Genomic DNA, 12,602 nt, shown 5'->3' on the forward strand with positions numbered 1-12,602 from the left:
TGCCATCATTGTTAAGCTGTGTCTTCTCCCCCATCCCTCCCAGGACAGCCAGGTACACTATCTCATAATTAGATAATTTGCTTTTGGCAATGAAGACTCTCATTCCTTTGACAGCTGCACAGGCAGATCTGAGTCAATCATCTAAAATAAATGCAAAGGTGCCTGGACTGAGCTCTTACAACACCTGTTTCCTCCAGAAACCTAACATCTGGAATAAAATTCTTAAAAAAGACAGCATCTTAGACAAAAGAGAGCTAAGTGCTGTGCTAAGTAGCAATAAACACAGACCTAGTTGCTACTGATTTTCCTTTAGATCTACAAGAAGGAGCAATATGTGCATGTTGTATTTGAGAAATAGTAGTCTAGACATTTCCCTCCCTCACCCAAGAACCCAGATTCAGGGGTTTTGATTTGTGAAGAACCTGACTAACCCATGAATACCTGAAAACAACCCCAACGAAATTTAAAAGCAAACAAATAAGCCCAGGAGACAGAGCAATTGTTAAAGTCTCATACCAGATAGGTCGAGTGTGGTTCACAATAGTGCGGAAACGAGGTTTGACATAATCGTAATAGCCACTGTTTTTGTGCTCCTCCTGACACCAAACTAGATCAGCAGTTGGATACTTATCAAGTTCTTCTTTTAGCAAGTCAAAGGGGAATGGTGAGATCTGGAAAAAGAGGGTAATAATTGGAAATGCTTTCTCTTACGTGATATTAGCCCATGGTGAGTCATTCCTTTTTCATGGGGAGTGACTCATGTTTCTCTAATTGATTTAATGCTCAGAAATGAATACACAAGTATTTTATAGTTGTACTGGTATGAACAGAAGTAGGTCATAGTCCAGACCACCTGCACTCCTACAGCTTTTTTAATGAAGTAGCTGTAGCCTGTCCTTAATCAGTGAATGACAATATAGCTTCGAAGTGTACTATTCCCAGCATTTTAACCTAGCAGACTGCATATACAAATTTAAGGCACTACCATATTGTAATCTTCACTTTGTTATGTTGTTCTGGAAAAGTTGTCGTGCCTTCTGGGTCTCATTGTCCAGTATGCTATTGATGTGTTCCTTCTCCACAAGGCCATGATGGATTAGAATATGTCTTCTAAGATGCCAAGTGCTAGAAAAATGCTATCACCATTGATTCTAGGAGGAGTGTCTATTTAAAAGCACAGGAACCCAACTGACCCTGTCTTCTGAGGATCAGGGAGCTCACCTGTTCAAGTCTGGTTATAGCTACTTGTTTCTCCAGGTCCTGGTTCTTCCTCTCTTTCACAAGGTCATAGTACACTTTTCCTGTGCAGAAAATCACTCGCTTGACCTCATGTGGTGCCTGAGCTGCCAGCCCATTCTCAGGAATCACACGTTGGAAAGTGGTACCTGGTTAGATTAGATTACCAAATTAGAAAAAGTGCTCTCAGGGGACCTGACATTTCAATAAAGCAGCCCAAGAAACAGTCTTTTAGTCCTTTACTGAGCAAGCAAGAGGTTGCAGTGATCAAAGGGTTCTCCTGCCTCTCTGGTCCTACTTTCCAGACTGGTAACTTGGCTAAAGTGACTTTCAGCAGTTCAGTTTCAAGAAGTTAGAAGACTGTCAACAATCCAGTCTTTCACCACTAGACAGAATCACATTAACAGGTTTTTAGCTTTGTGTTGTGTATTACATCTTTTAAATTGATTGGACAGCTCAGCTTTGCTTCCAGTTTGGGGTTTTTTTCAGAGAATCACCTGAAATAATGTTTCTTCTTTCCAAGATGATCTCAACCATGTAACATTAATACAGCTTTACAAAATTTCAGAATATTCTTCTAGAAAAACAAAACATATCCATAATGCAACTAAATCTGGCAACTGCAGAAATATTTTCCCAAGCACACACATTACTGCTGTATATTTGATTTAAACCTCTGTTTGAGAGCCAAAGCAAGAATTAGCACAGAGCTGAACCATATGTATAAGTGATAATGTGTAAGTACAATTTCAGATGCATATCTTCACTGCTACCACCTCCCAGGAATACAATTTGCTTGGGATACATGAAACTGGAAGAGGGACTTGAAGGTTTCTTTGCTCTCATATATGATTGAGTAGAACTATTTCCACATTAAACGACTGCAGAGTAGCAGACAGCTGCACAACCTCCTATTCTGAATCAGCACACCCACTTACCAGGAGAATAAGCTCTTGTTTGAACCATTTATCTCGGGGAAAAAAGCAACAGCACAAACATATCAAAGAGGAACTGATTTATGTCAGAATTATCCTGTCCCACTGAACAGCAAAATTCATCATTAAAAAAGACTGAATCTGTGCTTCACTGGGTCAGCTGGAGTCAGTCTTGCTCTCTCTCAGCTTTCTATTAAAAGCAGAGCAAAAAGGGTTAGCTGAGAGTCAGAAACACTTTAGTACCTGCTGTCCTCTTCAGAAGAAACATGAAAGTATGTCAGAATTCAATGTTAATTACGAGTTTGGCCACTATTGAGGTTAGCCTGAAGTAGAGGAGACTCCCAAGTCCAAGTGACAAATCACAGAGCCTACAGAATTTCTAATCTGACCCATTCTACAATGCTTTTAAACAGTAATAAAAACAGCAAATGCCTTTGCTTGAGAAGCATATTTTACACACTTAAAAAAAGAACATAATGCAATATTTAAGTACACTTATACAGTGTAAGTTGCTTTTAAAAACCTGAGCAGTTGTTCTCTTCTGACACCAGTCAAGACACTGAGTAGAACTGGAGACAGCCCAGCACATCTATGCCCACATTCTCACTCTGAACAGTCACTAATTCCCCACCCATTACATGTCACTGCATTTCTTGATGCCACTCCAACACAGTCTAACCAGTGCAAGGCAGGACAAAACCACTGCAGTGTTTGGTGTTCCCCCTGCAGTAACTGTGTATCTCTTGGTGCTGACGGCACGCCAACAACAGCTCTGAACTCACTGATCTCACTTTAGATCACTGGTGTGACACAGCAGCCCCAAAACCGAGCATTGTAACAAGAACTGGGCACCTTATTCTTCCAAATGGTCCCAGTGTAATTACAATCTATCCCTCAGTCTTGGTCAGGAGGCATGGGCAGTACACAAAACAAGTAAATTTTTATAAGAAGAGAAAAAGACCAGAGGAACATAGCAGCCTCTTGAGGGGAACATCCCTGCAGAGACGGGAATTCACTTTCCATTAAGATTAATGGCTGGTTATAAGGTAAGCCTGTTAAAATTAAAAATCTATATGTGAAAGCGAATTTTTCAGCAAAAGTCCCTGCTAGATCTCACTATGACAGCTGAAATTATGCTGAAAGAAAAGACAAACTCTGCAGAGCAGATTCTGTTCTTCACAGTCTGACATGTAACTTGGTATAGCTAATTATTTCTCCACAATACTTTGAGGTGACCTACCAGACACCATTTCATCAAAACTGGATTTAGCTTCTGGATGCCTCAGCAGTGACTTGGGTGTCAAAACAATCAGCTGTAAGACAAAGTTTTCCAACACTCAGGAGCTGCTTTACCTACATCATTACATGCAACATCTGTAATACTGTGCACACAAAACCCACAAACTGAGTATGATATAGAATAAATTAATATGAATAGCAAACACAGCAAATTTTTTTCCTGTTTTGAGAACCATGAAAGTTTCAAAATTATTCAGAAGATTTGGGTGGTCTACTCCTTTTACAGGTTCTCAAAATTCACTGCTTATGCTTCTTTTTGACAACAAAAGCAAATCACAGGCTATGAACCAGTGAAACATTCAACAGTTGTATCTTGGGTCTTTGAAGTTCCAGCAGTTAGACATGCAGGTAATGGCTCTGCAACCTGTTAGCTACATCATTAATATCTTGACAAGCTCATCTGAAGATCTGCACAGCCAGATGGAAGCAAAGCTGAAAATCAAGTTTTAGAGCCATAGTAAGTCAGAGCTGAGCTTCTTTCTATCAAACTGGCAACTTCAACCTGTGTTCAGTTAAGGTTTTTCACCAGCAATCCTTATTCTTTTCAGCAGTGTGTCTTATGCAAAGACCACTCCTTGTTGGAGGGCTAGTTTACCTGGAATAATCAAGTCCATTAATGCAACCTTACCGGCTTTCTGAATGGCAGCAAGATCTGCCTTCGGAGGACATGGAAGTAATTGGCTGGAGTTGAACAATTCACCACAATCCAGTTGCATTCATACAGCTGGGAAACTTCAAACTGCTCACTGAACTCCTGAGAGAAACATTAAAGGCATTAGAAAAATGTCTAAAAGATCAGAAAAAAGGCTTGAAAGCCATCCTTCTATTTCTGATTCTCAGCAACTCCCTTCCTCAAAAAATTTATTTAGCAGCTCTCAGCTGAGATTGTTTTATTAGCTAGGGAAGTCCCTACAAATCATTCCCTTCTGTTTCTACTTCTTACTAAAAATTCATGCAAATAAACACAAAAAGCTTCCATTAATTCAGAAAAGATGGGAAGTCCAGGAAGGAAGATTGAGGAGGACTAGGATATCAGCAGATGGAAGACACAAAATAGAACCTCTTTGAAAGAATGTTAAACTATAATTCAACTTTTGAGTGTACAGTTAGTTTTCACTCTCCCATTTTTTTGGTAGGTATTCCATTCTCTTATACCATTTTATTACATAAATTGAATATGTTTTCTGTTTACATATCGTATGAACATAGGGAGTTTTTATCCATAGCTACAAATGTATATATTAGGTAAGCGTAGGTATAGGCACAATTGTATTATAGCATAATAATCTAATTACAGATTGGTACAGCATTTAACACAACCTCCTTGAACTTCTACCTTCTACAAAGAAAGTTATAACTTCCTTATTATGTGCCAGTGGCAGTGCTTAACTATAGTCAATCAAACAGGTCCCTAATCTGCCAGTACAGTGACAAAAAATCACTTTTATATGAGGAGGAACATGGCTTTGAGACGATCCTTGCCCTAAGGATAGGAAAGCCAGGGACAAAACTGAAATATCCATTTTATTTTGCTTAATTGGTGGACTTTTCTATTAATGCATGGCAGTGTTTCTTAGGAAATCTGCAGTGGGAAGTGGACGTCCAGCACCCTGTAGAGCTATGTAATTTATCTGTAGAAATGAATGACCAATCTATGAAAGTCTTAGCCCAATCAAAATTAGAAGTTGCTTATTTTCATGCTCCCAGCAATACAATTTAGCTCCATTGCAAAGAGCCAGGGTAGTCTCACTTGACCTCCTTTAGAAATTGGCTAGACACCTATTTGCAGTACACACAGCAACATAAACAAGCAGGATCACTGGCCCTGAGGAACAGCCATAAAAAGATCATGCTGCCAGAGATTAATTGTATATGACCTCAGCTTTGCAATGAGCAGCAATGCTGCATGCTTCCATTACTTTTCCTGGGATCAAGTTAATGTTACACCAAGACTTGAAGCTAAATTCTAACCTGCTATACCTAGCTAAAACGATGCTTCTAACAAAAAATCTCAGATGTGAAAAGCAAGAAAAGGACAAAACTACTTACTGGATAGGCATCAGAATCGTCATTGCTCATCTGCAGGAACCTCTCAGGCCTGGCTGATGAATGCTCTGGACCCTGGTAAAGGTATCATATAAAGCAATGTTGAAAGGCCAAATAAGCAGTAAGACATCAGTCTAGATCAGTCACTGCATGAGTACCTCCTGTCCCCCTGGCAGCTCTGCACCAGCTGCACACCTGCCCCCCAGCCAAAGGCATCAACAGCACCAGCGAGAGAGCGCACACACCACAGGACAGGAATTCCATGTCTTCTGTTTTCACAGCAGATCAGGTTTCACATGTATTTCCAATGTTTCTACCAGCTACAAGTGATTTCTACCCTCAGTCTAGCTGCGCAATGGAGACCAGTGGAAGGGCAGTGGATCCATGTGGGCACAAGAATGACCTTGCTAATGCAGAGCAAACAGGAGTACGAGGAATGCCAGGAAGAGAAACTCTGGGTGCCTCAGAGTACTGCAGTGACTCACACTTCGTGCATGCTGAAGAGGAGCAAACACAAAGTTAACTGCTGACTACTTTTGCTATCTTAGCAACGAAAACAGACACAGGATCTCTCCTACCATTGTTCACTGTTCGGTACAGGACCAAATACCTAGATGAATGCTTTAGCTAAAATGGATCAAAATACACAGGCACATTATCTGCCAGACTAACCTATGATTAATTTCTGCCTCCTCAGGAGGTATTTTATGTTCTGTCATTACTGAACACTCCCATCCACTGTCTCACTAGCAGTACCCACGGCAATTTCTTGAATTGCACAAACACTGTTAGCTCCATTTTACGTTAGCAAAACATGCATGCTGGCCACAGAAATTATCTGGAATAAGGAATGTAGCAGAAGCTATTATTTTTCCTTTTCATCTCCTTGTTTATAAAGGATCAGAGAAAGCTGTGAGGAGTGTGAGAATGCAGTGTGCTTTTTTATGTATTGCTAATGCTGATAGCCTTGGCTTGTTCAAGTGACAGGTAGCCGTTAGGAAGGACTTTTATTTTGCACACAGCTGTGAAATATTTTAACCCAAACACAAACTATTACACCTCTCAACTCTCTCCATGTCTCCTAAGCTAATAATGTTCATAATGAGATTTTTTTCTTTTCTTGCTGGCCACCTCTCATCATAACTTCTTCTGTCAAAATCTTAATATATGATCTCCAGTATCAGTCATTATTCTGACAACTAGTAGTCCACCTTATTGAACACATCATCCTTCCTAATTTCAACTGCAGGATTCCAGATCCATAGGAGGGACACAAAGATCATAAGAGGACTGGAGCACCTCTCCTATCATGCCAGGCTGAGAGAGCCTGGGGAAGAGATGGTTCCAGGGAGACCTTTTACAGCACCTTCCAGTACCTAAAGGGGACCTACAGGAAAGCTGGAGAGCAACTTTTTACAAGGGCAAGCAGTGATAGGACAAGAGGGAAGGGCTTTAGGCTGCAAGAGAGCAAGTATAGGTTTGATACAAGGAAGAAAATCTTTGCTGTGAGGGTGGTGAGGCACTGGCACAGGTTGCTCAGAGCAGTTGTAGGTACCCCATCCCTGGAAGTGTGCAAGGCCAGGCTGGATGGGGCTTTGAGCAGCCTGGTCTAGTGAAAGGTTCCCTGCCATGGTGAGGGGGTTTGAATTAGATGGTCTTTACAGTCCTTTCCAACCCAAACCTGTGAAGTAGACTGAATCAGACTCTGTGATTCAGTCTACTTCATGGACTAAGGGAATTCAAAGGATAAAAACATTCTGTTGGGAACAAAGGTGTAACACAAACAGCCTAGAACTGTGCCTTGTATCACTGTTCCTTTGAAGTCTGCCTCCACTTTGGAGGTACCAAGTAATCTCGTCACAGACAGTTAAGGACTTGAGAGCAAGGAGCAAAGCTGCACAGAACTATGGTGCACAGTAACAGCCCAGTTTAGTGTACCACAGCAGCAGCCCAGTTTATCGTAGCACCTCTGCAGTTCACATGTTTGTAAATCAAATCCTGCACTAAGCAAGGCATACACAGCACAAACCCAGTGCTTCACAAGCACACTGCAGTCAGTACACTGGGAACAGAGATGTTACCAGCACACAATTACAGGAGAGACAGGTGAGGCTTCCCCACCACTCACACACTGCCCCAGCAACAACCTCAGTCCAGAGCCTCAATGTTCACATCCATCTTTGGCTTCTGTGCTGACACCACCAATCAGACTGCCAGCAACTGCTGCGTGGGATGGGGTAGGGTTTATTTCTACTGTGACCACCTATCCAGTGAGACTTACACTGAATCCATTAGCTACTTTCAGATGAGTCCCCAAGGAGCCATTAGGCTGCAGAGTCTTTCAATCACAGCCAACTTGCCTGTGAATGCATGACCTAGAGGTGAAGGGATCCATATCCCATTAAAAATCCTTCCCCAAATCATCTTGTCCCCAACACTGTAGTTATAGAAAGACCAGCCCTCCTGTAATGAAAAGGTCCTCTGGGAAGATAAAAGATTTCGACAGCCTGGTGGGATTCTTAAATATTCCAAAAACAGCTAACACTAGTAGCAAAATAAGCATGTTTCAGAAGACCTGTGCAAATCTTTGCTGCCAAGTGGCTACAGGAAAAGAAAGATTAAATGTATTGTAAGTAGCAGAGAACCAGCCCCTTAAGCTGAGTGCTTCCCTGCAGAGGACCACACCTCCTGCTGAGGGCTCATTCAGGCTCTCTCCTCAGGATTCAGTTAAAAAAAAAAATTATCAAAACCCTTATGAACAACATCAGACCCTTTATTCTTTAAGTACAATGGAATGGAAAGCCATTCATAAGATATGAATGCACCCCAGTGTATCAGGACAGGATCATAATAGAATGGTAATAAACTAAATTGTTTGTGAGAACAGAAATGACAGAGTTTGTGGTGAAAAGGTCTAAAGCATTTATACAGATGGAGATTGCCACTGTGGCACATACGATGCTTTTTTAATAGAAAACTAGAAACATGCATGCAACAATTAATGAAGGTTAATGTATTGAAAAGGAGAAAATTAACCTTGCCTGACATGATGTTCATGTAATCTTAAAAATAATTTAAAATATTTGAAGAACTATTCTACTGCTGATATGAACTTCACATAACTCTATGCATAGGGCGTGCCCACGCCCTTTCCCTCTACGATGTTGTCTAGTTCCTCCTACTAGCTGCCAAAGAAAAGACAGTCAACAGCTGGTAGAAACATTTTCCTTTCCAGAAAGAGGGAGATTTCTTATTATATCAAAATTAACCAAGGTCAGTATTTTTGAAGAAGTTTTAAAGTTGTCTTATATCACTTCATGGCAAGAGAATTTAGTGCAGACTTTACACAGACATACTTTATGCAAAATAAAACCAAGCAAGCACTCCTAGACATGATTTCTTTCTTACTGTACACTGAGAATGAAGCTTTCTAGGGAAAGATGGCAGTGTGTTAAGGAAAGACACCACAAAAGAGAGAGAAAAAAAGGGAAAAAAATGGGGAGAAGTGGTACATGCCACTAAGAAGGACAAGAAGTTAAGAGCTCAGAAATATTCCTCAGGGTTTTTTGGTTTTTACCAGTCAGTCTATCTACATTCTTCTCTGTCACACTGAGGCAGTCCCACGTGCTTAACAGTGCCTTCCTGCCCTGGGCTCCCATCACCACTGGATCCCCAAGACACCTTTGGCTTTTACAGCTGCAGAGAAGGAACTGCAGTCAGCATTTCCCTCCTGCAAGTGGCAGCCAGTAGCCCTCACCATTCCTTCCATCCCGTGTGGCAGGAGCAGGACGATCCCGTTGTGCCGAACCCACTTGGCCTGGCCGGAGCTGATGAACTGGTCTATTATACACTGAGCCGTGTTGTGAAAGTCCCCAAACTGGGCTTCCCAGCACACCAGGGCATTGGGACTCGCCATAGCAAAGCCAAGTTCAAAACCTGACAAGCAAACAAGTAGGAGAATTAGAAAATAAACAGATTTCCTGAAAGTCCTGTTAATTCCTTGTTAAAAATTGAAAATAAAACAAACCCAAAATTAGAGCATGAACTGGATTTTTGTAGCCCTGTTATAAATCACACAGTTTTCAATAGTACCATTTCCAAGCCTGACTTCAATCCTTCAAACTTTTCCTCAAGCACTTCAACATCATAGGAGTTTTTAAACAAACCAGACCCCCCTCCCTCAGCTCCAGCTTTAATGTAATGTTTCCCTAAGAGCTCATTCCTATCTTCTCCTGTAAACATCCACTTACAGCCTAAAAGTTATTTATTAATTTTAATACTTCCACAGCCCTACACAACATTGTCTTTCTTTGCCCCCCTCTCATACACAGATGCTGAAGAAAATTACTGGTGACATCAATTTTCAGTCTACAGACAGGATAATAGTCTTCAGATCTTCCAAAAAGCTTGAATATAATAGCTGCATGGTAAACAGATCTGGGACTTGGATAAACAATCCCTTCTTAGGCAGGGTTAAGGACCCTTTAGGTTTCTGCTTCAGTGTCAAAGTATTTGATGTCTGTTCATATTTTCCTTTGACCCTTTGATAGAGCAGAGCCTGGAGTGCCGAATGAATACCTGTACTGAGATCCTCCACCTATAGCTTGGAATGATTGTAACCAAAAAGGTTAAAGCTCTCAGAAAAAGCAGAGCTATATAGCACTGCTCTGGGCATAGAGGTTCTCACTGAGGCAAAACTGATTCAATACACAGAGAATAAAACTTTTAATTGATAGATACAATTCATGTTGAAGCTCTACACAGAATATAATGATCTGGTTTCAAATACAGAACTTCAATACAGGAATATTGTCAGTGACACTTACCCCAGCAGATCCACTAACTTTTGGGTCTTCATAGTCTACTCCTTGGTAATTCCAACCCAGTTTTTCACTTACCATCCCCATGGCAATAAATCTTTGAGTCACTTGGCTTTTGGACTGCTGATCTCTGAACAGTCCATCCATGACTCCAGCAGACGCTCATGGTCCCACCAAAAGGCAACTGATACATTAGAGGCCAAAAGAAGACTGGTAAGTCAGACAGATGGCCCTTTGCCTGTGAGTTCCCATGACAGGTCTTTACCAAAGAGAATGACTTTTGCTGGCCTTGCCTTTGGCCTGACTGTCTGAACAGCCTTTCCTCCATCTCTGGCCTCCTCATTTCTGTAGTTCTGTTGTTCTTAACACAGTGAAAACAGTGGAAAAATTACACAACTCCAATCATATTCCCAAAGGTATCTGAAAAATAGATTTCCCTAGATAGGCTTGAATCCCATTCTAATTTTACACAAGCATTAAGAGACCATTTCTACTGATTGGGTGACATGGTTGAGAAAATATGCAATATGTTCAAGACTTATTTGTGCATATGCTGCTCTCTGTAAGGGTGGGGTAATCTAGATTTTAGAGAAGCACAAGCTGAGGTCTTGACCACTCAGAGTTATCAATAATCAAACAGCGCTTTTCCAGGAGTATGGAGCTCAATGCATACTTAAAATTTGGTCACAGTGCCCACATAATTCTACTTCATCTATGAAAGATCACCCCTAAAACTCACATGGTAAGAAGAGTATAATTTCTCATTTCCTATCTTGTCGACAACTTTATGCTAAGCTCCACAATGTAACAATGTTCTAGGTGAAGCTGTATCAGAAAATGTGATCTTAGCACAGATACCATTTGCAAGCTTTTTGACAGCCATAAAAATATCTAGGAAAATATATCCAAATGTAATCTATACATTCTGATTAGTATTTTGAGATTAATGTTGCCAGGACTACTATTTCATGGCATATGTGTCTGTGGTATACACATCTTTGGTATACCAAAACTCAATTTTCCACGAGGGAAACGGCAATGAGAGTTGCTAACATTAAAACTATTCCAATCATTATTGTAGCAGTGGAATAGTTTTGACAGACTAAGTAGACTGTCAAGAATTACTACTACTACCTTCACAGGGAGAAAAATCACTTAAAGAACACGATCTGAACTGGTAAAGTTAAAAAAAAATGCTCGTGGAAAGAGATCTAGACAGATGCAAGGTAAACAACCCAGGAGAGGGTGAGGGGCTCTCCTTAAAGGGAATTGTTGGGGCACCAAAGTCAAGGTCAGGGAAGGTGACATGAACTAGAAAGTCTCCACCATTCTAGAGATAGGACATGAACTGCAGGGGAGCAGGTTCCTAAACAGGTCCCTCATGAGGGCTCAACCTCAGACCAGAATAAAGAATTTTTAAAAAAAACAAAGAAAAAATACAGCAGAGATTAATTGCAAACTTAATTGTTTGCATCTGCAGAAACAAGAACTGATCATTTCTTTAGAATGCTGTGCAAATTTTGCGGGTTTAAAGGATTAACTCTTACACAGCTAGAAACAGACAACAGGTTGAAGCTGTGAGGAAATCCAAGAAAACCAGGCAGCAACTTTAAAAGAATGTCAGGTAAGGAATCTGCACACCCAGAGGGTGTTGGAGAGCAACCAGCCAACTCCAAATAGCAGGCAGCTGCTCAGGGCTCAGTGCACACCAGGGCACAGGGAACCAGGAACCAGCACAGCAGTTTGGTAAACTTCTACACTGAGGAGACAATGGGAAGAAAAATACACAGCACTTGATTAAGGCTGCAAAACTAATGTTTTAATTGCGGGAGTTCATTAAGGTCCCTAGATGACAGGCCTAGCAGAAATGCTTGTTTCTATTAGTCCAGTGCCTGCTGTGCTCCCTCACTGTTCTTTCGTCACTCTGCCACAGAATGAAGTGTTGTCAAGCAAAGTAGCAGCTTACACAGCATACTGTGCTGTGCTTTCCCCCACAGCATTTTCATGATTGTCATAGGAACTGCAGTTTTTCAATTAATGTAAGGCTACAGCCATAACTTAATTCAATATGATTTAGAAGGACGTAGGGCACAAATGTTAACTAATGGTTAAAAGGGCTTATCAGTGCAAGGATTTTATGCCAGAAGGAGGAAAGTTATAAAGACAGAGTTTTGCTATGTTTAACGGAAATTCTAAGCACAGGGACTACAGAGGGATACGCATCCTTTCACAAACCCAAACATAGCTCAGGACAAAGTGAAGTTAA

General features: G+C 41.0%; 1 protein-coding gene across 3 annotated transcripts in view; it reads right to left on the reverse strand.

Annotated features, from left to right (window-relative positions):
* Positions 1-12,602, reverse strand: part of OGDHL (oxoglutarate dehydrogenase like) — a 50,718-nt gene that overhangs the window by 2,866 nt on the left and 35,250 nt on the right. For all 3 annotated transcript variants that reach the window (XM_032116438.1, XM_032116436.1, XM_032116437.1), the window contains exons 17-22: positions 9,274-9,452; positions 5,520-5,591; positions 4,099-4,224; positions 3,412-3,484; positions 1,222-1,385; positions 517-671 (exon numbers count right to left, since the gene is read on the reverse strand). In XM_032116438.1, coding sequence (XP_031972329.1) covers positions 517-671; positions 1,222-1,385; positions 3,412-3,484; positions 4,099-4,224; positions 5,520-5,591; positions 9,274-9,452 — 769 coding nt within the window. The remainder of the gene's footprint in view (positions 1-516; positions 672-1,221; positions 1,386-3,411; positions 3,485-4,098; positions 4,225-5,519; positions 5,592-9,273; positions 9,453-12,602) is intronic.

The sequence above is a fragment of the Corvus moneduloides genome, chromosome 8, assembly GCF_009650955.1.
Source record: "Corvus moneduloides isolate bCorMon1 chromosome 8, bCorMon1.pri, whole genome shotgun sequence".
NCBI lineage: Eukaryota > Metazoa > Chordata > Aves > Passeriformes > Corvidae > Corvus > Corvus moneduloides.